The sequence below is a fragment of the Neospora caninum genome, chromosome VIIb (assembly GCF_000208865.1).
Source record: "Neospora caninum Liverpool complete genome, chromosome VIIb".
Classification (NCBI taxonomy): domain Eukaryota; phylum Apicomplexa; class Conoidasida; order Eucoccidiorida; family Sarcocystidae; genus Neospora; species Neospora caninum.
This window is the reverse complement of record NC_018394.1, coordinates 4,578,613-4,606,398: the sequence shown is the minus strand read 5'-3', so window position 1 is coordinate 4,606,398 and position 27,786 is coordinate 4,578,613. Positions and strand designations below refer to the sequence as shown.

General features: G+C 58.3%; 3 protein-coding genes and 3 non-coding genes across 6 annotated transcripts; 3 read left to right on the top strand and 3 right to left on the bottom strand.

Moving 5' to 3' along the window:
• Window positions 1–70: 70 nt before the first annotated feature.
• NCLIV_029680 (Ribosome biogenesis GTP-binding protein YsxC,related) lies at window positions 71–9,278 on the bottom strand (the record flags this gene model as incomplete). The annotated part of the gene is made up of 10 exons (XM_003883163.1): window positions 71–371; window positions 752–796; window positions 1,886–2,201; window positions 2,664–2,762; window positions 3,280–5,116; window positions 5,534–5,683; window positions 6,149–6,311; window positions 7,601–7,719; window positions 8,479–8,601; window positions 9,174–9,278. The coding sequence occupies 10 exons, from the start codon at window positions 9,276–9,278 to the stop codon at window positions 71–73; spliced, it is 3,258 nt and encodes a 1,085-aa protein (XP_003883212.1).
• NCLIV_t090009 lies at window positions 1,143–1,217 on the top strand. The gene has a single exon. It is a non-coding gene; the product is annotated as a tRNA-Cys (tRNA).
• NCLIV_t090008 lies at window positions 1,545–1,616 on the top strand. The gene has a single exon. It is a non-coding gene; the product is annotated as a tRNA-Cys (tRNA).
• Window positions 7,144–7,215, bottom strand: NCLIV_t090007. Its single transcript has one exon. It is a non-coding gene; the product is annotated as a tRNA-Gly (tRNA).
• Window positions 9,279–13,542: 4,264 nt separating the features above from the next.
• On the top strand, window positions 13,543–14,436 carry NCLIV_029670 (conserved hypothetical protein; the record flags this gene model as incomplete). Its single annotated transcript, XM_003883162.1, has 1 exon — window positions 13,543–14,436. The coding sequence occupies one exon, from the start codon at window positions 13,543–13,545 to the stop codon at window positions 14,434–14,436; it is 894 nt and encodes a 297-aa protein (XP_003883211.1).
• A 2,109-nt stretch (window positions 14,437–16,545) lies between these two features.
• NCLIV_029660 (Proteophosphoglycan 5, related) lies at window positions 16,546–23,031 on the bottom strand (the record flags this gene model as incomplete). Its single annotated transcript, XM_003883161.1, has 4 exons — window positions 16,546–16,692; window positions 16,996–18,158; window positions 18,512–18,980; window positions 19,366–23,031. The coding sequence occupies 4 exons, from the start codon at window positions 23,029–23,031 to the stop codon at window positions 16,546–16,548; spliced, it is 5,445 nt and encodes a 1,814-aa protein (XP_003883210.1).
• Between the last annotated feature and the right edge of the window lie 4,755 nt (window positions 23,032–27,786).

Sequence of the window (27,786 nt, the reverse complement as noted above, 5' to 3'; positions counted from 1 at the left end):
ATGTTTCCACATCACAGTTGTACCGAGCTTTTGAGCAGCTGCCGGCCTTTGTCTCCTTCGCTGTCCCATGTCACCGGCCGCGCCTTTTATTTTCTTGTTGGATCTTCCACTCTCTGAAGGCCTCCAGTTCCGCGAGTTTCTCATCTTTTTTCCGCTGCAGCCGTCTCGACCTTGGGCTTTGTTTCTTATTCTTCATAACCCCAGAACCACCAAATGAACCGTTTTGCGATGCCTCAAGCCCCCGGGCCAACTCGCGGGCTTGGCGTTTTCGTTGTTTGAACTCACGAACTAACCCAGCGCCAGGTGCCTCATTCTGTTCCTTCTTCTTCATTGCCAGTCTCTGCCGGAACAGCTTGCGCTCCACCATTTGCCTGAAGAAATGAAGGAGACAACAAGCAACAGCAGTGAAGAAGGTTCGCACATGAACACACAGGATGAAGGAAACAACACGCAACAGCAGTGAAGAAGGTACGCGCATCAAAACACACAGGAAGAGGGACAGAGACCAACACAGAGGAGAGAGTGGAAAACATGAATATGAGAGTATCCCCCGAATGGACTCTTCCGAGCACAGAATACTTCCTGCAGAAAACTGGAAACGAGACATCAAAGTGTGACGACCGACAGAGTCTCCGTAGAGACGGGTAACTTCTAAACCAACTCAGATGGCACGAAACTGTGTCCATAGGTTGTCTTTCTGGCGTTTCAAATTAGGTTCACCCAAAAACCCGCTTGGTCATAAGTGACTTACATTTGCTCTTCCAAGAGTCGTCGCTTGTTTGGTCGCCCGTACACCCTGAGACACACGAGAGGAAAGGCAAACCAAAGCACCAGCGAGAGTGAAGCTTGCGATTCTCCTCTCAGATGGATCTTCAGAAAAAGTCCTTTTCGGCACCGAAGATATATGTCTAGCGAAGGACAACCCTGCATCACCGCCCTCCCGAAATAGACTGAATGGCGCCCGTAGATTGTACCTATTCCCCCCCCCCCCCCCTGCGCTGCTGACGGAAGTCAAAACAGGCTCCGCCCCGAAAGGTAAAAATATATCAGACGAGGAGTCTACAAGGGAGACCAAGAGGCCTCAGCAAATGCATACTGGGTGTTCTGCACAGATCCCCTCTCCTAGTCATCTCAGATTCAGCGGGTGTGTAGCTCAATGGTAGAGCGGCCGACTGCAGATCGGCAGGTTCATGGTTCAATTCCGTGCGCGCCCTCTAGCAAATTCCCCTCCCGTTTCATCACCCGATATCCTGGCCTCTCAGTTGTGCCACCAACGACGTGCCTAATGATGCTTACGCACACACAACATATATATGGGATGGTGAACCCGAAGTGCTACGTGAAGCCACTGGTGCAGAGAGGAGTCAAGGGCGGTAATACCAGATCGTCGATTTGTAATGCCGACCCTTGCGTGTCCCCGTACTTCATACACGGGTTTTTCTGCAAGGTTTTATATCTAGGCGCCCGTGCTTCACTCCAGCTTTTGTGATACACATACACGCATACAGATTAGATACGCCACACGCTCCCGCCAAAGCACCTGCGGGTGTGTAGCTCAATGGTAGAGCGGCCGACTGCAGATCGGCAGGTTCATGGTTCAATTCCGTGCGCGCCCTGGAAACCTGAAGGATCTAAGAGGGTTAATTTCTGCTTGGCTGCCCGACGATCTCTGTCGCTTCCCGCGTTCTCTACCGTAGTTACGGCGCGGTTCCCCGACTTCCTTCCTATATACTGGGTTCCTCAGTCAGCGTGCCGTACGTCTTCTCCCTGTTTTCCTAGCTGGTTCGATTTCCTTACCACTCGATGCCACGGTTTGCTTCAGGGCTCTTTCCGTACAACCCACAGCAAAAATTCCTTTCGTCTCTGTTCCTTTCTCTCGACTTACGCTGCGTCCGCTTTATGTTTCCGGGCCCACCGCTTCCACTTTCTCATCGCCTCTTCCCAGGTGTAATTCTTGCCGCCCTTCCTGTCCTTGGCGGCAATGATCCCCGGAGCTGCAAAGCCTGCCTTGGCCTCTTTTCCGACGGCGGCGACGAGTCGCTTGGAGACGCTCTCGGGCTGCAACCGGAGATGGTGAAGCCGCATGCGGCTGAGTCGCCTGAGAAGTTTACGCTTCTGGACGCCTCGCACGGGTCTCTGAAGGGCCTTTGGATCCAGGCCAATAAAGCCAGCTTCAGCAGAAAGGGCCATCGCATCTGCCTCTGGGAAAAGGCACAACAAGAACGGAGAGAGGCGACAGCGAATGCAAAAAATGACGGCATACACCGATATTTATATGCATGCATACACACGTCTATCTATCTATACGCGCACACACGCTGACAGAATCGTGATCCTATATCCCCCTGAACGTCCCGTCGACGTGACGAGCCAGCGCTTTTGCTGCCAAAGGGAACGCAAGGAACAGCAGAGGCGAAGGAAGCTCCTAAACATCAGTAGACCACATCGATGCAATAAAGACACAGACCTGTACGTATATATATATATATATATATATATATATATACGTATATACATGAACGTTTCACGACGCGCACGTGCTCCTTAGGACTTTCATATTTCTTTGGCACTTCTGACCCTGCGGGATACGCTCAGGAGAAAGCGTTGCTGCTTCGGCATCAACACCCAGTCCGCGACAAGACAATGCTTCCATAACCCTTTACCTTTCCTCCGGCGCCAGAACGGAGTGGGGCGTTCATCCCGAGACTGGATCTTGTCGCGGCTTCGACTGCCGAGGCTCAGAGGACGCGACGGCGCGTTACCTTGACAGAGAGAACAAGAAAAGAAAAAACAAGCTTAGAGTGGCAAGAAGCGAGGGCACACACGTCAGTTGGCGCCACAGGAAGAAAGCCGAAAAACACGCGATCGCTCTCTCAAGCGGTCTTCCATGCACCACGACCCACGCGAAAACGCACCACGAGAATCGTGGAAACGCCAGGAACTCGTGACTGGCCTCCAAGGAACTCTGGCCTCTTTCGAAGCCGCCCTCTCAAGGGACTCTCAGCGTCGACGGCACGTCCTAAAAGAAGGGCTGAGCAAACTGTCAGCGGCGCCGGGTTTCCTATTTTCCGGAACATATTTTTGCATGCAGAGACACAGGCGAAAGAACTACAGCTTCAGCAGCGCGGCGACGGGGACGGCGCAGGGTTTTCAACGAACGGAATCTGCTGAAGGCGGCGCTCTGGAGTGTCGTCTTACCGGAAGGCCACACGGAGATTTCAGATGTGCATTGAGCGTAGAAAAGCGGTTTTCGTTGGTTGCCACACACAGGTTTCTTACCGAGATCTTCCAGTTCCATGCGTTTGCGGCGGTCCCAGGACTGGCGCATGTCGCGTTCGAAGTCGCCTGTGTACACGCCCGGCTCTGGCGCTTGCTGCAGAGGATCAGGGTCGGGGCCGAATCGTCCTGCCTCATCGCCCGATAGACTTCTCCTTTGTCTTCGCGCGCGACGACCTGCCTGACCACCGCCGCCGCCTGTGTGGTGCCCTGCGTCTTCGAGGAGCAGAACGTCTCCTTTTTGCCCCATCGCGACGCCCGAGAGACGCGGCGAGGGCGCAGGACGAAGACGGCTCTTTCGCGTTCGCGCAGCTTGGCGCGCTTCAGCGAGAGAAGGAAAAGGCGAGGAAAATCCGTCTTCTCCCTCGTCTTCCTCTTCTTCCACGTCGGGCGCCTTCTCTGTCAATTCAAACGCCACACTCGTTACCCCCACTCTCTCTGCCTGCCAGCTGCTCCTGCAAATCTCCTGTGTCTCCTGCACTGCGCGTCTGAGGCGGCCAGAGACGGACCCGGAGAGCGGGCCGCCGGATGGTGATGCTGAGGAAGAGGGCGAGGAACCTTGCAGCGAGCGCTGAAGGAGGAAAGAAGGGTCTTCGTCGTCGTCCAAGGAATCAAAGAGCGCGGGCGAATCCAGCGCAGAAGAGAGGAACGAAACTTCACCTGGCTCTGACTCGGCCCCGCTCTCTGTCGTTGACATCTTTCGATTCAAATGGAGCGCATCGACCTCGTCTTTGAAGCAGCCTCTCCCCATCCGCACTTCACTTGCTTCGCTTTTGACTCCTTCTGTCACCGCACCGGCGTGCCCGGCGCTCTCTGAGGAACCGCCTGGTCTCAGAGACAAGTCAAAGTCCACAGCCAAGGACGGTCGTGACGCAGGCCGCAGCACATCTCCTTCCTCACCTCGCGCTCGACAGGTCGCATCCTCTCCGACATCGAACGCAGGCGAGGGAGCGGCCAAAGAGGAGGAAGCAAGAGAGGGTTTAGGGAACGGCGAGGAGGCGTCCATGCGGGGGACCCTTGCGCGGGGATCTTCCTCCCCGCCAGATTCGAAAGAGGCAGTCGAGGCACGTTCTCGACGCCTGCCGTTCTCTTCCTTCGCCACAGAAGAATTCAGTCCCAGCGCGAGTTGCGCGGCTGCGTCGGCAGCTGCAAAGAACGCCGGACACGGATCCGGCGACTGGAGGCGCGCCTCGGTCCCGGCAGCGGGGACGTCCAGAAGTTCGCCAGAGGAAGGGTTCGAACCGCTCGCTCGCCTGCGGCCTCTCTTGCGACCGAGGGGTTGCAGAGCCTCAGAGCCACAGAGGTCTCGGTCCCTGTGTATAGGCTGTTCCTCCTGTCGAGGGTCGGAGTTCAATAGGGGCGAAGGCGCGGCGTGAGGGAACTCTGAAGCGGAAAGGAGTTCCGCGGTTGCCTCCAGGCTGTGGCGGTGGTGCCAACTTCCTTGGCCCATTTCCGTGCACTCGATGAACGTGTCTAAGGAGATCTGCTCCGTGTCTCCGCCTTCGTACTCCAGTCCGGCTGTGTTTCTCGGAAGATCGGAACCGACATCCCCCGTCGCTGTTTCCTGCGAAGAGAAATCGTCTTCAAAGTTCCACCGCCTTCTCACGCGCTCCAGGATCGGTGGTGTGTCCAAGCCTGTCTCGGCGCCTTCGCCGTCGACTGCGTTCCCTCGGGAATCGAGATCCACCCCTTCTTTGCAAGCAGCAGTGACCCAGGAGGAAGGTCGAGAGAGAGAGTGCGCCCGGCCGTCTCCTTCGCGCCCCTCCTCGCTCTTCGTCTTCTTCTTCGCGGCCGCCTTCAGTTGCCGACGCAGGCGCCGCTCCTCCAGCTTGCTGTGGATCTGCGCAGACAGAAACGCGCATGCACGGTAGCCGCGAAGAGACATTCGCACAGAGCTCTCCCGAAGCGTATAGGCGAAGGCCGGACAAGACACGAATCCCGCGAAAGCGGATTCCAAGCCCCTACAGACAGAGACGAGGAGTTCACGAGGGCAGCAAAGTGGAATGCAAACAGATGCAGGCAGCCCTGAAGACACAGCCTTCTCTGGTGTCAGTTCTGCTTCGCATCGCTCAAGCATCAGATGGAAATGGGGCTGCGCGATCTTCCCCACAAATATACGTCGGGGCGGGGATCCATTTCCGCTGCCGCTTTGGTCTCGTCCCCTCACGTCGGAGGAATGCGAGGCGTTCTTTTCTTCTCCGCCCGCACCCATGGAGGCCAGGCTTCACCGCCCCCCCCCCTCCACCCAATCGCTTACCCGCAAGCGGATCCTGTGCTTGACGATTTCCTTGTCGATTTTTAGGCCGTCCATCTCGCGCCGCAGCACGTCGAGGGCTTGATGCCTCAAGGCGCTGACGGCGACTGGGTCCGCCGCTTGGTGTCGAAAGGCCTTGGCGTCTTCTTTCACCTGGCAAAGCGAAGAGGTCGACGGAGCGCGAAACGGGAGTGGCAAAAGATGCATGCAAAGGAAGGGAGGGCAAAGCGAAAAGTGAAGAGCCCCGGCAACCGCTGCGAGAGTGATGACGCCAAGAGCGACACAAGCGTGCAGCGGAGAGAAAAGCGAAACAGGCAGAGAGAAAGCGAAAGAGAGAAGGCACGCCACACACGACCACGACGCAGAGACAGAACATCGGCACGCCAATGCAAAACCTGTAATTATTTGGAGTACAAAGGTCATTGCAACAAAAAATCAAAGTTGTGAGGTGAATTTAGATTTAGAGCACACCGATAGAAGACAAGGTGTGCCCGGAATAGACTCATGGATATACTGAGTGTTCGCGAGCTGATATGTCGCGAAAAAAACGCGCCAGAGATGATGGCACAAACATAGACACCTGAATGACAGGAACAGAAACACAAACTCGCTTCTCACCAGCATGAGTGTCTTCACGAGGTCTTTCGGCTTCACAAGATCCGCTTTGGTCAAGACAAGTTGCCAACTAACTCCCCAGCGATGAAGAAAGTGAAGCATCTCTTTGTCGCTCTCCTTCAAGCCGTGCCGTGCGTCGATCAGAACAAATACGCGTCGGAGATTTCTGAGCAGAACGAGCAGAAAAACATGCAAGACACAAGACCATTCCCCATAAATGACAGAGGCGCGCTGCCGAGATCCCTCTCTCTAAAAAAACAAACACATAAACCTGCGCGAGTGCCTGTCGCACCCCCCCCCTCCCGCGCCTGGCGACAAGACCTCTTCCAAGCGCAAAAAGCTCGCGAAACAGACACTGGAAAACAGGAAAACACCGACAGACGAGAGCAGAAAAACGTTGCACATATTCCACGAGAAACCATATATGCCTATATATAGAGAGAGAGAGAGAAAGGTTCTGATATGAATCCAGATCTCAGACGGGACTACGAGGGAAGATGCACACGATGAGGCTATCCGGAACGAGGAGAACTGAAACAGCTTGGTAAAGGAAAAACACAGCAGGAGGGATAAACACAAGCTTTTCTCTTTACAAGGATAACAGCAAACGCCAGGAAGAGCCGCCCCCCCCCGTCTGCCCCACCGCCCAAGTTCAGCTGCCAGCAAGTCTTTCTCCTCTCTGGTCTCAGCATTCTCTCGACGCACACTCAAAGCACATTTGCTTTTGTATCTTTTCTTTTTAAAATGGCCGTACAGCGACAAGCACAACAGTGGAGAAAGAGACATCTTCGAGGCTCGCCGGTGGGAGCACTGGAAGACGAGGGAAGTCCCCCGTCAAGTGGGGAGGGAGGGAGACGTGCGACGAGACAGGTCCAGGGGAAAAGTATTGGAAGTGTGCACAGTGGAAGAAAAACTCCGAGGGAAAGGGAGACGAAGTTAAGACACCCGACAGGACGATTTTCCAAGGGGAAACAGACACCCGGCGCCTGGGGACAAGCTGCGTCAACCGGGAGTCGAACCCGGGTCACCTGCTTGGAAGGCAGGTATCCTAACCGTTGGACTATTGACGCCTTGCGGGGGGTTACGAAAAACCGAAGAAACTGCGGTCTCGATTTTTTCCACTTGTTTCGAATCTTCTTTGTCCTTTCTGGCTGCCGACAACAGATGGAATGCATCCCCCTCTATGGGCAAGTCTGATGCATGGCCGGCCAAATGCGTGTATAACGTGTGGGAATCTTCTCGCGCACGTATGCCCCCCTCCCTGTCTTTCGACACGGCCTATCAAACCGGATTCCTCACAGGTTTCCAAACAAGTGTCTCCTTGCACGATTCAGCGCACGCGTCTCTCTCGCGTGCGGCAGAGCACATGCATGGACTGAACTTTGTGTGGAAGTGGAAGAGCCAGGCAAGGGTAAAAACAGGGTACACGACGTGCACATAGCGCGTGGTTCCTACTTGCGTGTCTTGAGGTAGTAGAGAGAAAACTCAGTCCACTGCAGACGAGTCGCTGCGGCTGCCTTGGCAAAGCCGTATCCTGGAAGATCGACGAGGCAGAGAACGGGCGGCGACCCTGCCTGAGAAGCGAAAACAGAAAGCAGTGGGGCGCAGAGACAACGGTTTATAATGTGATAACACTGCATGGCCTAGCTATGGTCTAAACGTTCTTCCTGCCGGCTTGTCGCCAGATGGGGCAGTGAGCGCAGAGCCGCCAACCAGGGAAGAACGCGACAGAGAGAGACAAGATGCACGGCAGCGACAGACAAAGGGAGAAAAGAAGCAAGACGGAGACAGAAAAAGAGAGAAAGGGAGAAAAGAAGCAAGACGGGGACAGAAAAAGAGAGAAAGGGAGAAAAGAAGCAAGACGGGGACAGAAAAAGAGAGAAAGGGAGAAAAGAAGCAAGACGGGGACAGAAAAAGAGAGAAAGGGAGAAAAGAAGCAAGACGGGGACAGAAAAAGAGAGAAAGGGAGAAAAGAAGCAGGACGAGGACAGAAAAAGAGAGAAAGGTTGAGGGGGGAGAAAGGGAGAAAGAGAGAAAGGGAGAACGGGAGAGAAAGAGAGAAAGGGAGAAGAAGAAAATACGAGAGCATCTCTCGGAAGCGACGTAGGACGAGCAGGGCAAGACGTTGTGGCTTGGAAGCATAGCGCGAGTCGGGAGGACGACGCATCATCCCCACGCACCAGGGACAAAAGTTAATGCCGGAGCACCTCACGTCCCTCTGTGGCAGGGAAAGACGCAAATACGTGGAGAGAGGACACGCGCCTGCTCCGCCTTTGCCGCTTCGCCGTGCGCTCGGCTCGAGGCTGCCTTCGCGTTTGCTTTTTGGAACCCACCTTAAAGAAGTGGAGGTGCTGTGTGGTGCCAGGCCGACTCGTCACGAGCGAGGTGAGGCGACGGCCGGCGAGCTCGTTCAGCAGACTGCTCTTTCCCACGTTCGAGCGGCCTGCGAAGGCGACCTGGCAGGAGACACAAAGAGGAGACGCGGAGGAGCACTCAGACGAAACCGGAATCCTGTCCTGAAGCCTCGCGCCTCTGTCTCTCCAACTGCTTCGCCCTCTGCGAACCCCCCTCTTCCCTGTTTCTTCCTCCTCTTCCTCTGCGGTTCGCGTCTTAGCGCGTCTTCTCGTGTTTTCTGCGCTGTCGCCCGGCGTCGCTTCTTGTGCTCCCTTCGCCCTCCGCGCTTCGACAACTGCAGTACATTTTTCCTGGTTTTCCGTTCCGTCTTCCTTGTGTCCTTGCCGCGCTCCATATCCCTTGCGACTCCCCCAAAACCCTACTCCCTCTTTTGCTTTTTTCACCGTCCTCTCCCGCGCTTTGCCGCCCTTGTGCCTCTCTCCTTTTTTCCAGTGTTTGCTCGTCTCGCTTTGTCGACTCTTCGGCCTTTTTCCGTCATCCAGCGCTTCGCCTTCGTCCCCTTTCCTGTCCCCTCTCTGTTGCCCCGTGCTCGCCTCGGTCCTTCTTCCTCGCCCCGCGCCCCTCTCGTGCCTGCCTTCTCCTTCGACTTGGAGTTCCCTCTCTTTCCGCTCACTTCGGGGAGAATCGGCGGCGGGAGTTCTTCTTCTCTCAGCGCAGCTCGCCACTTTCCGAGGCGAGGCTTCAGCTGCCCGAGAAACACGGGGCATCGCGCGCTCATGCTGCGATCGCCGTGGAGGATCTAAAGGCATAGAAAACGGGGACGGCGTCCGGATCTGTCGCAGACGACGGCACGCGACGCACCCCCTGTTTCTGCATTCCGGCGTCACCGGCGAAAAAGCAACGGAAAGACGAGCAGGGCAAACTCTCGGGGGGCCGCAAAGACAGCAGCGCCAATGGCGAGAGAAAGCACAACGAAGCGATTCAAGGCGAGTTATGTGGAGACAAAAGAGCTAGAAACTAGCAAAGATCGCGGTTCCACAACTGACAAACACTGCCTGAGAACACCCAGGCGCAAACGCACGTGCACGCCGCACAACGACCCGCGAGAAAGGGAACCGCAAAACGGGCTGAGCGTCCGACGCCTCGCCGCCGACCCACGGAGCTGAGGACGTTGGACCTGGGTGTTTGGGGAAATAGCGTGACGCCTCGGCTGGCGGCCGAGAGAGACGCCGCCTCCGGGTCGCGCACCCCTCCAGCGAAGCTTCACGAACTTGTGTCCGCGTCGCAGCGGAGGAACGCACACCGTTCGCCCCCCCCCCCCCCGACCCGGCAGAGAAGAGACAAGTTCGATGTACCTGCTGCCGCTTTTCGCCGGTGTTCCGGGGTGCTCCAAGGCCCAACTGAACGACACGAGATTGGACGCGTCGGTCCAGTTTGTGCACGCCTTTCATGCGCTTCTGCAGAGAAGGTCTCGACGCCGCGACGGCAGAGGACGAGGGAGAGAAGACGTCGCTGGCGACAGGCGCGGGTTGAGGGGAAGGCAGGAGACCCGCGGGATAGAGGACAGGAGACGCTTTCCGTCGAGGCGCAAACAACTTTGCGAGGGAGAGAGAAAGGAAAGAGCGTGCGCTGCGGGGCGCCCGCAGAGAGGCCGTAGAGGACGAGAAAACGAAAGGGTCGGGAGGGCGAGGAAGCGACAGAGGGGCGAACGCGAGGCAGGACGAGAACGAGGCGCCTGATGACGCACAACGCGGCGCGGGAGACCGCGACGGGAACCCCCTGGAAGAACAGGCGGCGCCATCGCCTCGAGACGGCTCTACCCCACGAAGACACGCAACTGAAGAGAGGGAACAGCCCTCAAGAGAGGCCAGCATCGCACTGCGCTGGAGCGAAAGAGGAAAATGGAGACAGGGAGACAGAGGGGCGGCGAGACACGGCACCTTTGACGAAAGGCAGAAACGAGAAAGAAGAGAGACAGCCGACATGTCGACGCAAGTCTCTGGTCCGGGCAGAGACAAACGTCGCTGACGATGGAAAGGGCTTTTGTGGAGAGGACCGTTCTGCATGGATTGGGGACTCCGCCGTGGGGGAAGCAGGCGAGAACCACGGGGCCCGCCCGCGTTGCTCTTTCTTCGTCTCTCTCCGGCTTCCTCGTCTCTTGGCGCTTCCGGACCCTCTCCATTCCTTCTTCGTGAGCCTTCTCCCGCGTCGCCGTCGCCAGCTAGCGCCGGTGTCTGCCTTTCTCCTTTCTCTCGGTGTCGCGACGCGCGGGCGCCCCCGTCAAGTGCGGCAACGCTGCAGACGGAGACACTGGGCTCACGAGGCCGCAGAGACGCCGCGTCTGTCGCTCTCTCGCTTCTTTCTTGTAGTCCCGGGAAGAACCGCCAGCGAGGAGGCGTTGCCGAAACTCGGCTTCGCCATGGGGTAAAAAGGCTGCGAGCGGGGGCATGGCGGGAGAGAGGGCCCGCGCGTGGAGAGAGGCTGCTCATGGCGTCTTGTTTCGACCGAGCCTCAGATGACAGAGGAAGATCCCCGCGAAGAAAAGAGCTCAACCAGGCAGGGGAAGAAGGCGGAGAGACAACCGATGAGGAGAGGAGAGGAGAAGACAGAGAGACGCGGCGGAAGAGACAGAGGGGCTCTCACTCTCCGTAGAGAGGGAGACACCCGTGACTCAGAGAGACTCAAGGGTACTGCGACAGAGGCGCGGAGCGCGAAGGAGAGCGTCGAAAAAACGGAGAAAACAAAGAAGAAGATCAACGCCAAACACTACCGTCAGGTTCCCCTTGAGGTCTACTTAGGCCGCGATTTCGATGAGCAGCCCCTGTCTCTCTCCCTCGCCATGTGTGTATCTCCACGTGCGTCTCTGTGTGTCTCCTGTGTCTCCGCGGCTGCTTCTTTCTCTCTCTAGTTTCCTCGCAATCTCTCTCCCCCTTCCCCTTCGTGTGTCTGCAAAAGATCTCTCTCAAACTTCCCCCTCGCTTATCCCCCGAAGGCTGTTTAGTGGTCGTTTGCGCCGCTGAACGCGCGTCGACCGGATGTCCAGCGCATGCAGTCACCGAAAACAGAGGGGGAAGGGGCGAGGAACAAGCCGCCCTTTTGAGGAGAGCGAAAAACGCCTGCTGCGGAACGAAAATGAAATTGCCGCAGGAGATCCCTGGCTCTCGTGCAAACACTCTCGACCTGCGCTGAGTCCTCCGCAGAGTCCGCGTCTGGCTGCATGCGCGGGTCTTGACAAAAATCGCAAACAACGCGGCACACGCAGAAAAAGAGGCGAACTCGCGACGCTCCGTTTCCCCCAAAGACCTCGAAGCCTGCGAATACAAAGTAGTCCTTTGAAAAAGGCCTTTGAGGCAGAGACAGAGGAGAGATCTCAACTGCGAAAAATCGAGGCCGACGTCGGGTTTTTTGAGTCGCGGAAGAAAAGTCGGCACGCGCCTCAAAAACACACCCAAACCTTCATATCAGTGAAGCGAAAGAGGTTCTTCATGTTTCTCTCCAGCTGTTGTTGCTTCGCCGTTTGGTGGGGTCAAGGATTTTCTGCAAGCTTTTTCTTTTGTGCGACTTCTTTTCCCCTGCATACTTCTCTTTCCATGCTCCCTTCGTGGGAACCGTGCGGTGGGTCGGTGCCTTGGAACTTTCACGGCCAGCCGCCAGCGTGGAATACGGACGAGTGTGCTTTCTGCGCCGACATATCCACAGACCTACACACCTTAATATCTGGCTGTTAAAACGTGTGAGGATCCATGTCAGGACATGCCTACACAAATATACGTATCTCCGTCTTCTAACTGACAGACCTATGTCCGCCGAGTTTTGCCTGTAGATACATCTATGCGCGTGACTACCCAGTTCTGCATGCCTGTGCTTCTTGGCGCCTTCGCGCACGAGACGTCCACCGTACCGGGGTGGAGCTCTTGCTGTCTCCTCTCTTTTCACCCTGAACTGTCGCCGTGTTCCTTCTCGCCTTCTTCGTCCTCGTCCGTTTTCCTTTCTGCGTCTTTTCTTCTCTGCGGCCCTGGCACGCGCCGCCCGGTGTGGCCTGGGAGAGCGCGGGATCGCCTTCTTTCGCCCCTGCGCGGGTTCCTGACCTTCTGTTCCTCGTTCCTGTCTCCGGTCCCACAAACGCGTCTGTTTCTCTCCACACACTTCTGTTTTCTTTTTTTCTTCTGCCTTTTCTGCTTCCTCTTTCTCTTGCGTTTCCCACGCTGCGTGCGCGTCCCTGCTCGCGCTCTTCCCTGATCATGTCTCCCGCTGGTTCTCGCCTCGTGTCGCTTCGCCCGATCGCCACGCGCCCTGCCTGCCTCGGGCCGTGCGGGTCGGCAGTGTTCTCGGCTTTTCGCGAATCGCATGCCCACAGCGAACGCACACAGGCAGCCGCGCCGAGGGTTGCCTCCTCCTCCTTCGCAGCAGCGCCACAGGCCTGTCTCCGAGCTTGTCACGCCCAGAGTCGGCAGGGTCACGCCGCGAGGGACTCTCTGAACGGAGACTGTCTCCAGAGACACTCGCGCGGCGCCTGGGAGACGTCGGATACGCGGGGAAGCGAAGGGGACCGGCCAGTCCTAGCACACAGAACCCTGTTTCAGTTGGACGCTCACGTGGCCGCGAGGCGACGAATGAGGCAGACGGTTGGGGGCCTTCCATTCTCGCCGCGTTTGCCACTTCGTTGCTTAGCGTTTTCTTCTCTCGCTTCCTCCGCCGCCCTGCCGCACGCGTGGTGTTCTTCGCTTGTGCTCGATTCCTCCCCGATCCCTGGTGCTCGCACCCATGCTCGTTTCCCTCTCTCTCTCCCCCTGCCAACTTTGAAATGTTACCTGTCGTCTGGGCCTTCTTCATCTCCTTCACCATCTTCGCCTCCTTCTCCGCCTGTGTCTGCTGCGTCTCCTGCGTCTTGCGACTCGACAAACGCGTCGAGTCTCGTTTCCCTCTTTAATTCTTCTTCTCCGTCTTCTCCCTCGCAACTTTCTGCCGTGCTGCACTTCACTGGCGAGCTCCTCAGTCGCTTAGAGAAGCCGCATGAGCATGGCCCCGTCCACAAAAACGTCATGCTTGGCTCTGTGCCTCCTCCTTTCTCGTCTTCCCGTCCTTCCTCGCCGTCTTCGTCCTCTTCGTCCTCTTCATCTTCCTCTTCCGCCCTAGTTCCTGGCGCGTCTTCGGCTCCAGCGTCCTCCTGTCTGTCTGATTCTCTCGCTCGGACGTCTCACTCTTCTCTTTCACCGACGTGTTCAGCTTCAGAAGTTTTCTCTCACATCGAACTGACTGAAGACACAGTTCGCCTGGAGTTCCGGCACACAGGTCACCCGCTCTACCAGCTTTTGACCAACCTCAAGATTTTGACGGAGGGCCGAGACTTTCCTCTGGAACTTCTTTTGAACGCCTTTGAGAAGGCGCGAAGCAGCGAAGACGCTGCAGAGGCAGAAAAAGGCGAGGCCGACACGGAGCGGGACGAGGACGCTCTGTGGCACGCGTCAGATCAACAGCTCTTCTGGCTTCGGTCGAGGTCTCGGGCAGGGCGAGCCCAAAGCGACGCGGGGCCGGAAGTCGCCTCACAGGATGAGGCGCGGCTCTCTGTGCCGGCCTCTGCTTCTTCTCGCGGTTCTCCCTCGCCGTCGCCGCACCGGCCTTTCGTATTCGACATGGCAAGTCGTGCAGAGAGCGGCGACGCGGAAGCGAGAGAGAAAGAAAGGAGAGAAGAGGAAAACGCGTGGTGGGCGGGACGGGCCATCGTTTGTGACGTGCTCAACTCCACGTCTTGCGGAGGCGGCGCGACGGTGATTCTGGACCGGGCACTCTTCACAGCGCGTGTGATGAAGATCAAGGCGGCGCTGGCTGAACAGAAGCGGAAGGCGGAAGAGCAAGAAGAAGCGGGAAAGGAGCAACGCGGGGAGGCAGAGACAACGGAGGTGGCGACAGAGAGACCGGAGACGCCGACGCCCTGAACGAATAGAGGCGAGCGACGACGCACGAAGCAGGGAAGAAGAAACGAAAGCCGAAGAAGGAACTGGAGAAAAGCTGGCGCCAAGCACATATCCGGTGGCGCACCGCGAGAAGCCGGAGAAGGAGTGAGGAAAAGGGGAGCCTAGGAGCGGGGGCGTGTAGCGGAGAGCGAGAGGAAAAGCGAGGTTGAGGAGAGCAAAGGCTGTGAGGAGCTGAAGCTGAACGGCACGGGAAAGTGTCAGGGTGTGAGCGACGCGCAAACGACGACGGGGCGCAAGCACGAGCAGACAAAAGGCCGGCGAGAAAACGGCTGAAGGCGATACACCAGAAAAAGGGGCTAACCTGGAGAAGGCGACGCTAGACAGAGAGAGACAAAGGAGAAAAGGGAGTGGAGAACAGGACGGAAGTGATGGCGGCGAGGTGTGTGTTTCTCCGACTTCTGTTCATCGCCTCTTGAGGCGTCCACGTCTGTGAACAGTTTGAGTGTTTGTCTTAGTGTCTTGCCATGAACTTTGTTTCGGAATCTGCGCGGCCCTCTGTGAGTGTGTCTCTGTCCACGTAACTTTGCATCTTCTGTCCGCGGTGGCGCTCTGCTGCACAGGCCCCGCTAGGCAACACTTTTCAAACGCGAGCTTTTTCGAGTGCATCCGAGTTTGCTGGGGACGGGCACGGATCAAACCGGGAAAGAGCCCTTCGCTAAGATCCAGGCCGCCGAGACACATAGCCTGGGAGTGCTTCGATGCATGTACGTCTCAACCTCCGAGAGACACGAGTAGCACCCGTAGTGTGGTTTGCAGCCCACGCCGGCGTACGATGTCGTTTTTCCCTTCGTGGGCGCTTGACGGGGCGTTTTCCGTTGGTCGGAAAAGTTACGCTTTCATGGCAAGGCTCGCGGCAAGAGCGGAGACGGCTAACGGCGGGTGAAGCGGCGCGGACCACTGGACAGCCGGGCACAAAAAAAGCGTGCAAATCGACTTAGAGTTGCCTTTCGCGCTTTAGGCGCCGTCGCGGTCCCAGGCGACTCGACGTTCACTGCGGGTGTGTCGACCGTTCAGTTCAGAGACGCCGGCTCTCGACGTCCGACAGCAAGGAAAGCTGAGCCAGTGCGGGTGCCCTGCGGGTCGTAGCGAAGGGCGGGTGTTCGCTTGAAGAGTAGCTGGCGACTAGCGAGGGAACTTTACGCCCGTTTCGTCTTTCGAAAAAGCGGGGAAGCACGGCCAACGGCCTTACTGCGCAGACCAGCGTCAGACGCGGTTTCTTTGTGGGGACAGCGCCACAACACAGCCGGGCGCGAACGTCCGAAACTGAAGTCGAGTCATCCACGACAGATACACACAGACGAAAACACATGCACACGGTAAAAGCGGTCGCCCATCTGAAGATGTTGACATACGCGCAGAGGCGAGTCTGGGGTAATTGGAAGGACGCGATCTGCTGCGTTCGTTGCGGGGAGGCAAAGGACAAAAGAAGCGCGCATTCAGGGCCCGAGGGCATTGAAAATCCATTGGCGTTAACCTACGGGGTGCACGAGACGTACAGCGACGCCCACGCGTCGCGAGACAGCGAGCGACGCGTCGGCATGTCGATGTGGATGGCGCATCGAACCGCGCGAGAGTGATCCCTGTAACTATGTGAAGCACACAACGGTGGCAGCATGAACAGAAACATGCCTGCGGCGGAAAAAAACCTGGCTGCGGAAGAGCCGGGAGGCGGGGGCGCGAGACAACGGTTCTGCATCCCGCTCGCCTCTCGGCTTCTCCTGTTTGGGTGGGACGAAGAGTGCCTCCAAGGCCCAAGCTGCCAAACGCGCGCCTCCAGAGAACAGAAACAGATGCGCTTCTCGGCCAAACACGCGCTGGCCCACGGGAAAGCGAAGAACGCAACAACAAACCCTCAAATTTCCAGTCTGCTGCCTGAGACAGTGCCCATCTGGGGCACTGTCTCAGGCAGCAGCAACAGCTGGAGTAGAAATTTGAATTCCTCAGAAACGGCAGGGCGTCCAGGAGTCCTCTTCCCCTGGGCGTCGGCTCTGCGCACAAGCTCCAAGCCCGCGCGCCTGTCGGGCGGCCAGCCGTCCTCAAGACGCGAGTTCGAAAAAGAGAATGCCGAGTCTACACGAGATCTGAGGCGCGGCGGAGACCTCGTGCGTCAAGTTTCATGCGAACTAGCCTGGCGGAGACTTCCGGTATCCGTGCAGGTTGACCTTTGCCGGGGGAAAGCAGATGCATCGACTGGGGGGTACTCTGCTCAGAAAGGCCCTGGAGACACCGGACAGACAGAGGCGACAGCGACGTCGCGAAGCACCAGCAACCGGAGAAACAGAGAGTCTGCGTGAACCCACTTGCCGACAGTACCGCATACATACACACATATATACACACATATGCACACATATAAACAGATAAAGATACATATATATATATATATATATATATATCGGTGCATGCACATGTGAGCGGGTGTTCCTTCGATTGCAGTGTATGCTTCTTTAGGTGTGGGTTGAAAACGCGTTGAACGGCTGTTTTTTCACTTCTTTCGGCCGCCAACGACCCAAAACTGACGTGTTGAGAGAGTTGCCTCGAGACTCGGGATCTGCGCTGGACGTCTTGGCCGTGGGTCGGCGCGGCGTCTGTTGCGAACACGGCAGAGCCGCGTTTCCCGCCCAGCTTCTCCCGCACGACGGTTCCGTCGCTGTCTGCGCTTCCTGCTCTCCTGAGTTTGGTGAGCTTTGGGTCGCGGGCCTGGCTTTGGCGTGTGCCTTTCTTGGGTTTGGCGACCATCATCTCGACGACATTCGCCTCCGAGGGCGAAATCGGGATCAACTTGAGGAACTCTTGCTTCTTCCTGGACAGGTTTCCGTCTTCCCAGGCGAAGGCCTCGCATTTGTGTGAGAACGTGTCCTCGTTCGCCATCTCTTCCCGCTCCAACTGCTCCCGCGCGAGTCTCTCGGCCTCGCTCTTGCGCCGCGCCTCGGCCTCGGCGAGCGCGCGCGCCTGCGCCTCCCGCGCTGCCGCTTGGGCTGCCCGCACCGCTTCTTGCGCCCGCGCCTTCGCCTCTTCCTCAGCTTCTTGGCGGTCGAAATGGAGCCAGAGCTCCTCGATCGAGAGGCCGATGAGAGCCTTGAAGACAGTGTTCAACTCGCCGAACTTCTTCTCGCGGAACAAGTGGCGAATGTAGGCCGGCGAAGGCATGACCGGCATCTGCTGCATTGCCCGCAAGGCCCGCGCGTAGGACTCCGACTGTCTCGCGCGTGCCTGCAGCTCAGAAAAGGAGGAAATCGTCACGACGGAAGGCAGAGACACACTCTCTGCGCGGACCGGGCCGTCGCCGCTCGGCGAGCGGAGAGGAGAGCCCGTTTCGTCGACGGGGACCGACGGCGCCGGCGACACATCGCCACACCGCCCACAACAAGACACTTCAGCATCACAGGAATCAACAGTCAGAGTGTCTATACAGCAGGGAAGGCAGCTAGCCGGCGATGCGGCGCACCACTGGGCGAGGGGTACGCGCTGGCGCTCCGGGTGAAGCCACCGCGCGACACTCGTTGGGTTTGTGAAGCCCTCGTCGAGGGAAGAGACATACGAGTACCGCGGCTGCTGATGCAGCTCGATCGCCTCCACGAGTTTCTCCCACATGCACTGCAGCTGCCGCCACCGCTTCGCTTTGAATCGAACCAAGTTCTGCAGTGCGGCCTCCTTCTGCAACAGGCGCCTGTACTCCTCCTCTGCGCAGAACCGAAAGCGAACGCACACAGAGGCAATGTGGGCCACCTTCGAAACGCATGCGCGCGACTCTGAGCGACCTGTCGCGACGCGTTTCGAAAGCGGGAGAGCAAGCGACAGGTAAAAAACGCAACCTCCCGAATGGTGAGAGAAAAGAAGCGACATTTCCACTGCAGCTCTATTTAGACTGGAAGAGAGAGAGGCGAAGTGCGAAGTGACGAAACAGGGGACTGCCTTGAGAGCCACAGTGCGTCTTGTCGGGGCTCCTGCTCCCCTTGTCGAGTCGACACTGTCTCTCTACTTCTGCGCTGTTTCTTGCTGGCGCGCTGATCTGCGCGTGTCGTGGTTTTCCTACCTTTCCGCTGCTTTTCCTTCTCTTGCTTCATGAACCGCCACATGTAGTCCTCCTCGCGCTTCATCATTTTGCATTCCCAGTCGGGGCCGCCCTCGAGGCCTTCGGCGAAAAAAAAAGCGCGAAGAAGCTTGTCTGGTGGCAGCGGCATGGGCATCCCGTTCTCACCCATCCACCCGGTGCCCCAGTTCTTCCATCGCTGCTCGTCGCGGTAGGCTAGGGCAAACGCGAGCGGCTGTTCAGGCATGCAGAACCCAGGAAGCACTTCCAGGAAGCCGCGCACATCAATCAGTTCCTTGCGCTCTCTCTCGACTTCCGCGACGCTCTGCTGCAGCCAGCGCTTCATGTTCTTCATGTCGGTCGGCATCAGAAGCGACAGCTCCATCGCCATGGCGTACAGCGTTCGATCGAAGACTCCCCGGGGCGCCGGCCGACACAGGTCGCGTTGGAAACTCCGCATCAAGCTGCTGCGCTGGGAGCAGCCACACACACACGAACACTCGCCGGAACCTGAGAAGACTGAATGTGCGCGTCGCTCGCTGCAGGAGCGCGCAGACGGAACGACGAAGTACGCCCCTCTTGCCGCACGCCGCGCCTCTCCGAGAGCAGACTCCGGACAGCGATGGCCTGGTCGACAGCTTAAAGAGAGAAAGACTCGACGCGTGAGCTGGAGACCGTCCGACGCCCGCTGTCGTGTCTCCCTTACACATGCAGGTGCAAAAATGTGCTGAGAAAGAAACTCGCGGGCCGATCACGGCTGAGGGGTCTCTTGCGGCGTTACGCCTAAATGAGACGGAGACGCGCTGTTCACGGGATGCAGCGAAACCTGAACCCGGCACGCAGGACACTCAACCTACCTCGAGTTCGGGGGCATCTCTGACGGGAAGAAAGTAGCCCTCAGGAATGTACACTCGAGGTTGGATCCGTTCCGCTGGCATCGGGAGATCCTTGACGCAGAATTCCGGCTCTTTCGTCGGAGTCGCCTGGTCATGCTGCGCCTCGGGACTCCCCTCGGCAGGCTGCTCCTCTCCGTGGGCGTCTTCCGCTGCTGCTTGCAGCTTTGAAGACGCATCCACCTTCTTCCGCGCGCCCGTCGCCGCTTTGGCTGAAGCCTTCCCCTTCGGTCGCTTCCCGCCTACGGGGGCCTTTCCGCCCGGGGCGGCGAGCTGGCTGCCGGCTCGGGAGAGCGACCGCGCAAGCGGTTTCGAAGTCCGTGGCGACAGAGGCATCTTCCTCGCGAGTTTCCCCGGCGCCGCCTTGGCGCCTCCTGCACTCGAAACGTCCTGTTCAGCTGAATCGCCAGCACCCGACAAGCTTATGGCCGTCACAGTGCGCCGTCGCCGTTTCGTGTCGTCTCCGAGAGCGCTCGTCTTGTCGATCCGGAGACTCGGAACTTCGGCGTCGCTGAGGCGGGAGCCCGTGGAAAGTGTCAGTGTGACGGTCGCTCGCCTGGCCCCGCCAGTCCGCGATGAGTCGGTTTTCACGCCCAGCGACCGCGGCGCGCGGCGAGGCGACGAGATGCTGGAAGTGCGAAGGGAGTCGGTCGGCGAGAGGGTGCCCGCATGCAAAGTGTCCGAAGAGCGCGCGGAGGCCGCGTGGCTTTTGGACGCCTTGGCAGCCAGGTGCATGCGTTGCGGCGCAGCGCCCGATTCCTCAGACAGTCGCCCCGGCTGTCGCACACTGGCTCCTGTACCAGCCGCTGCGCCTCGAGGAGACAAAATGGTTCTGCGGGTTACTCCCGAGGCCTTTGACCCCGGCCCAGCAGCAAGGGAAAGCCGAGGCAGCGGTGGGCGCTTCGTGCGTGGGGAACTCTGGAGCGCCGTGGACGGTTCCTGTCCTCCGTGAGTCTCCAGAGGGTCGTGTTCGCCTGACAAGGCTCGAGTCACCAGCGCGGAGCCCGCGCGCCTCCTCTGGCCTTTCTCTGCGGGCGACCTGGGAGCGGTGCGGGCAGAGTCGACGTCTGATGAGACGCTTCCCGCATGCGACGTCGCGTCGGTTCTTCCCTGAGGCTGTCGCAGCCTCTTCGCCGCGCCTTGTGTGTCTGAACCGTCGTGCGTAGCGCCCCGCATTTCCATCAGCGAAAATCGACGGCCCTGGGATGCAACCGATGAGATCTTGCTCTTGGAGAGGCCGCTTGATGACAGGCTCTGTTGCGGAACAGCACGCCTCGAAGCTTCCTGCTCCCTCAGCGCGCGTTCTGAGAGCTCGCTGGGGGACAGCGTAGCGCCCGACCCCTTCTTCGCCAGCGGCTCGGCGGAGACAGGCACTCGGCTCCTACCCCCCGGAAGAGCAGCCTTGCCCCCCTGCGCGTCAGTCCCTTGCGCGCGAGGCGACGCAGTTGCGCCCGCAGACTTCTTCAGAAGCGCCTCCTTCACACCAGCTTGGTGCGTCTGGGCTAGAGAATCGACCTGTGAGCTCACCGATGCACGCCGCCCGGATGGACTGGGCCCGAGCCTCGCTGGACCTGTGGAGGACTGCGGTGAAATCTCCAGAGTGACGCTTCGCCGCGGAAGGAACCGGTTTGGGACCGATGGACTTGTTTTCGGTGGAACGGTCCTTTCTGCGTTTCGCCGCCCCCCTGCTGCGACGCGATGGTCTCCCGCTTCCTTGCCGGCTCCGCGCGCGGAACCCGGCGCCCTGTCGGCCTTAGGCAACTCGCCGGGAGAATGCACAGGCGCTGCAGGTGAGCGTTCAGCGTCAGTGAGCGGAGTCGAGCTCGCCGAGGTCTGTCCCGAACGCCCCTTTGCATCAGAAAGACCTCGGCGGGCACCGTCGGGATGCCGTGTCGCGGGCGAGGCGGGAGGGCTTCGCAGCCGGGATTCTCTCACTCCTTGGTCCGGCGAGCGGGTCCCCTTGGTGTCGGCTGCCTCAGTGTCTCTTTTGCTGTCGCCTGAGGCTTCCCGACCTTCGACACGCCTCACCGGCGCTTGCTTACCTCGACCTAAGGAGTTCAGATTCAGTCGAGGGAGGTGAACGCCGCGCGACGCCATTTTTGCCTGTTGGGAGACGCCCGGCGGCAGAGCTTGCGGCGGGATTTCTTCAGTTCCGGGGTTTCTGAGCTGAGACGGCTGGCTTGGCGGGAGGAGCGGAAAGCGGCTCTCGCCGAACGAACATCCAGAGGAAAGGGGCCCACGGCCCGAATGGCCTGACTGCACGTATTGATTCGACTCGAGGCGCGAAGAGAGATCTCCAGCTTCGGTGCGATCGCTCGAGGATGCGCCCTCAGACGAAGCTTGAGTGCCCTGGCGAGGGCTGTTGGATCCGGTGCTCTGGCCATCCTGGCGGCCGCCGGGCGCTGCAGTCGCGCACACCCCGACAGTCATGAAGGCTCGCCTTATCTCAGGAAGGGCGCACTGCTCTGCGGCGGACGGGGCTCCTGACCAGAGAGAGGAAGTGGAAGAAGCCTTGCGAGATCCGCTCGCGGAGTCGTCAGAGGATGCAGAAAGCGATGAAGACGGAGGATGAGACCCAAGACGGAGAGGCGCGTCCGGGAATGTGGACAGAAACGGAACGCTCACGGACAGCGCAGATCCCACGAGAGGACTGAGCGCAGGTGTCCCGCTTTCCGAACTCGCGGCGCCAGTGCCGCAGGAAGAATTCGGAGAATTTTCACGCTGCTCCACGCCGCAGACCAAAGACTGGAGAGAAGTCGAACAACCCCGAGATCGGTGTCTCCGATTCGGGACTGCAGTGGCCGACCTCCGAGCTACACTTGCAGTTCTGAGCGATGCCACGTGGAGCGTCGGCTCGTTGGCCAGCGAAACAGCCTGAGTGGAAGTTCCGCTGCGGGCATGCTGCTTGAGAGGCGCCTTCTGTGAGGCAAACACCTCGGCGCCGGCAGCGAGGGCTGCGCTCCCCCCCGCGAACCGAGACGCGACTTGCCGTGTCCTGACCAGCTCTGAAGGCGGTGGAGAAGCGAACGGGCGCGAGCGAAGAGCGCGAGAGTCCGGTTGTTCATATGGTTGTTCCGCAGCATCAATTGATTCGCCTCCTCTTCTGCTGAGCCGGAGGGCTGAGCAGCTTCTCGCGAGCCCTACCACAGCCGAAGAGCCAGCTCTTTTGCGCCGGGAAGGCGCCTCTCGTGCCGGTGCTGGGCCCTTGGAAGACGCGGTGGCATCTGTCTTGGAAGTTGTCGCTCTACCCTTCTTGGAGGCCTTCCGCGCGCTCACGGAAACACTGGTTCTTCTCTCCCGAGGCGCAGGGATATTGGTGTCGCGTGCATGCAGTCCAGAGGCGGAGGACACAGGAACGGGCTGCTCCTCCGTCAGCTGAGGTAAACTTCTGAGCGTCTTGATATCCATCGCGAGACGACCTCCACTGAAGGAGTGGGAGGAAAGGACACCAAAGGAGGACGACGGGCGAACCTCCCCGAGAGGCTTCGACGGGGAACTTTTCGGTCGGAGCATGCGAGCTCTGGACAACGTCCGCGGTTGAGCCGCGGGCGAAGGAGACGTTGCCGATCCTACACTCAACGGCGTTCGTCGTGTTCCGCGACTCCGGAGAGACGACTGATTTCTCGTCATACTGTGGAGGGGTTCAGGAACCGGAGAATAATAGCGGCCCCCCGCAGATCGTTCGCGCAAAACACCAGCGACTGTCGCACCTACAAGCGATGAAGAGGCAAAGGAATGCGGCTGCTTCCTTCCCCTCACTTGGCCCGACGACAGAGCCGAGGTGCTGCGCGGCCGAGATCGTAGCTGTGATTCTTGGCGCCTTCGTGTTTGCGCGGACGGGGTCCTCTCACGACGGGTTTCCAGCGTCGTTGTGTCTGATTGCGTAGTCGACTTGATCGAAGCTCGCCACCGAACAGAATTTGTCCTAGGCTTTTGTCCTGAAGCCTTGCCTTTAGCCGCTGCCTCCTCCAGTTCACCTGACAAAGAGTTTTCTGACACGGTCTGAGAGCCCGGCAGGACAACTGTTGCTTCCTTCTCTCCTGCTGTGCGCGTGTCTTTGACTTGAGACTTCGAATGGGGCAGCGGCGAATTCTCGTTGGTACCGCTAGACGACGAAGCAGCTGAGGAAGGCTCTGTTTCGAGCTGTTCCTCTCCGGAAGGCAAACCCCTATCTGCGTTGGAATCCGATACAGAAGGCTCCCCCAGGTTTGCACAACTTCGAGAACGTAAGGACGAAAGACACGAGGGAAGTGAAAAACCAGAAACGGGCCGGCGCCCCGATGCTGCATCTCGCTCGGCTGTCGTGGGGCAGTCCGACGGCATGAGCGTACGCGTGGAGGAACTGTTTTTTTCGCTGGTGAAGCTCCCTGGAGATTTGCATAGACCAAAGAACGTCGCTGCGAGCGGTGACCTTGGCGCCAGAATTGCTGCGTTCGTGCACGGAGAGACAGCGGGAAGCCCAAAAACTCCAGAGGGCGAAGCAGCAGACCTGCCTACAACCAGAGGGCTCGACACTTGTCGAACCAGCTGCCGGGCACTTGCCTCCGACGCATCCGAGCTGGTGAACGACGCAGCCGAACGATCCACACCTGAAGCGGAGAGGGACGAGGGTGAAACGAAAGACGTGGGGGAGCAGAACCGTCGAAGGCCGCTCATCCCAGTCGAGCTACCTGAATGTACTAACAACTTCGTGGGGGACGTGACGGATGCCAAAGGCGGCACAACGATCCCCATACCCTCCATGACGAAACGCTGGGGCTGCCGGCTGCCTCTCGGGAGGCTTGAGCCTTCACCTGAAGACACCGTTCCGTACGACGACGTTTGGCTTCGGGCGTCCACGCCGCTGTTTGTGGCGGATGGCGTGCACGCATTTGCTGCTCCGGGCATTTCGGCCACAGTGGACGGTGGCTTCGCCTTCCGACCAGCCCCACCAGCAGCAGACTCTAGGTCTCTATGAATTGTGGACTCCTGGGGCGCATGAGTGCTCAGCCGTTCTTTTGTTTGAGAAGGCTTGGTACCCTCGCCGCTGGCGCCGTCCGAGCTGCTGGTATCGCGGGCGGCGACCCTCGGAGGCGAGCGAGAGCAACCTGAAGGCGCACTCATGGTGAGCGCGTTGGAAGGCGCTGTCGGGAGAGGGACTATCGGACTGAGACAGGAACAAGGCCTGTGTGCTCAAGATTGCAGACGAAAGTTGGGTGGCGGAAGGGAGGCGCCGCCGCTCACGTGATCGTGTTCATTCAACGAACCGGTGCCGCGAACATACGCCTTGTTGGACGACGTGTGAAATTGAAACGCAGGCAGCTGGGCTGCGTGGAACGGTTGTGGACAACGACTTGGCGAGCCCTGTAACAACACCGAGAAATGTCTCTGCACGAGTCGATAACCGTCTAGGACCCCAGAGCAGTGTGTCGGGACGGTGCCTGGCCGTAGGCGCACACGGGCGCAGGCAGTCCTTCAGAGAAAACGGATTCAACCGGACAGGGAACCAAGCACCGGCAGCCGAGGAAGAAGTCGAGAACTCCTCTTCATGTGCAGGAGCGAGGGTGCGCGAAAGCAGGAGCCCTCGGTTATGGCAACTAAGCAGTCCGCTTCGCCCAACAAATCAAGAGTGGACAAGAAGGGACCGCGAGCGTTGTCCTCAAAAAAGACGCTCAGGAACCGGCAAAAGGGCGTGCACAACCACTTCACAACCCGCGCTTTGCACCCTTTCCCCATAAACAATCGAGTACATCCGTTTGCTAGCGCTACAGCTGTTTTTCCAGAGTAGGAGAGCTCGTATCTCGGTCGTACGGTTACGCAACGCGTAGGCTGTCACCGCATCGAGTCGAGACAGCGAGTCGCCGCGCCGGGATACCCTGTTAAAGCGAAAAAAATGAACTTTCCGTCATGTAGCCGAGTTTTCTAGAAGAAACAAAACGTCTTGGGAAAGGGTGAGCCAGCGGGAGGAAAAGCTCATATTATGGGCGATAACAGACTGACGCGAATCGGCGACGAGGAATAGCAGACACCTTCGCTCACTCCGTCCCGGCAACGGTTTTTTCAGGTGGCCCCAACCGGTAGCGGAAAAGCTGGAACGCCCAGCTTGCAACGAAATTGAGAAGTGTAGCCAGTCCACACACATGCTCAGGCAGGATCTCGAGCAGATACTAAAAATGCGGATTTGCTCCGTGGGGCAGAAGCGAATTGTGCGCAGTGCAGTTTATGTCGGCAGGGCCATGGTGGAAGCCACAACATGGCAGCTATCTGCTAGCAAACTCAAAAGTCCGCGAGATGGCCACGGGTGACGCGCCACGCCGTCCTTTCTGTTGCCTCTTTCAACTCGGCGGAATAACGCATCTCCTGGCGTACAAGGAAAAAACCCAACTGCGCTCCACATTTCGGGCGTCAGAGGCATAAGGATACGTTACCCTCTCTTTATCCTTAACCCGTACGAAGAAGGGCGCAGCGCAAGCAAAAAAGCTCGCCAAGGGGGAGGCCTAGCACAATTGGGGAGCAAAACACGCGGGTTGTCCCGTTCGCTGCCACGTACCCCGACACACTCGTCGGGCTCCAAAACCGTCGAAACCGTGAAGCGGGCGGCTGGCTCCTGTTCCGTCGAGCTGAGCAGGCGCACCCGTGTGGCCGATGGCCGTCTTTCTTGCGAGGCGGATGGGCAAATGGTGTTTTGAGGAAGAGAGGCTCTACGAAGTCATGCAGAAACTGGTTGAAGGCGTGCGAGGATGCGCCAAAGTCAGGCTGGGCTTTTCTTTAAGAAGGGTTCAAAGCCTTGTTCCATAGGACACGCGAAGCGTCCCCGCTGGCTTCGTCGTGATTTTGTACACACACATTTACATTTAAATCGAGTCAGATTCGCTGGTCTTGTGCGGAAGAAGAAAGGCGGAGCGGCGGCCAGGGAGATGGTCTCGTGCAGCAGCGATCGTCTTGTCTCTTCCCTGGAACGAACACGAAAAGCCAATGCTGAATCGATTTCTGCAGACCCGAAAACCCCAGACATCCGGTAAAATCGGAGAGATATGCTTGGGTGCGGAGCATTTCTTTTCGTATCACCAGAGGAAACGCGCCTACTCACAACTTCAGCGAAGAAACCGTTTCCAATGGCGGCTTTTGAAATTTATCGGATTCGTATGTTGGTTTTCCACCACCTGGTGCCGCGTTAGGGCCTGTGTGGTGATGTGCCGCATCGCACTGTTCCCTTGGAGCGGGAAACACCAGTGCATAACTGCCATTTTGCCCCCATTGCAGCAGGCAGAAGTGGCCATTTACATCGCACGAACTCATTCACGAACCCCAGCCGTTGACGCAAGATCTCACCACTTTGGATAGGCGTGAGGGCGCTCCAACGGGTCAGTATCACGTGAGTTATCAGTGCATAACAGCCCACGTTGAATAGAGTCACCACCCCTGTCTTCTGGAGACTCAACAGCCAAAATTAATGTGTACCTCCGTGTTCCCAAGTGTGCCACGACGCCACTCTCTATCCAGACTCTATGGGTGTATCGGAGTAGCTGCGTTGTATTGCATGTGTTTCTAACGATACGACCTCGCAGCATTCACACATTCGACCGAATAAGGCCACTGAAGTGACTTCCAGAAATAATCTCACCTGGGCTCGCCTAGCCAGTCTCTGGGGGGGGATAGCAATGTCACTCATCCGGTTATAGGGCGACAACGGCGTGATCAGGAACAGCATGACATGCTGGGAGCAATCGCATCTCTGGTGGTCCTGCACACTACTGTAAATGGGGAGAAAGCTGCTGCGCGTGATCCCGGCCAGCTCACCCTGTTAGAGATTTCCGGTTCCGGCGATGCGAAGCCACTACGTACTGGGACAGAAATACTGGCAAAACCCTTCTAATGCAAGAAGGAGGCAGCTGTGATTGTGCCCTAATGAAAGGCTCACGGAACCGGAAGAGTATTGCCCAGAGTCGGGAATGAGGAGCATATGTATACAGAGCGTCTACAGCATTCAAGCTTCAGTCCTTCGGGGTAGAAAGCCTTCGACACCCCGCTACCGAACTGAGTAGAGTAATTTGTTACACGAAGTGCGGCCCGTCTTCGACGGAAATATGGACGATGCTTGTGGATAAGCGACACCTCGCTGACCCAACCCCGTCATGATATCTACCCTTCTCGACAGCGGTGGACTACCCTGGTATGTTTTGCGGCGAAGGAAGGTTGACGTCATTTAGAGGGCAGCTCGAGCTCTCAAAGATTGATCGCGTCCACGACGTCGGGTCGCGCAGTGTCTTCGTGTGTGCTGCTGAGGGAGTCCGGCAGAGCTGTAACTCCGCACAAACAGTGATCGCGGATTGAGGATTTGTTGATGGGACTGTATGACTGAGCATGATAAATGTATGCTCCTCACTATCCGGGGAGGGTTCTCTT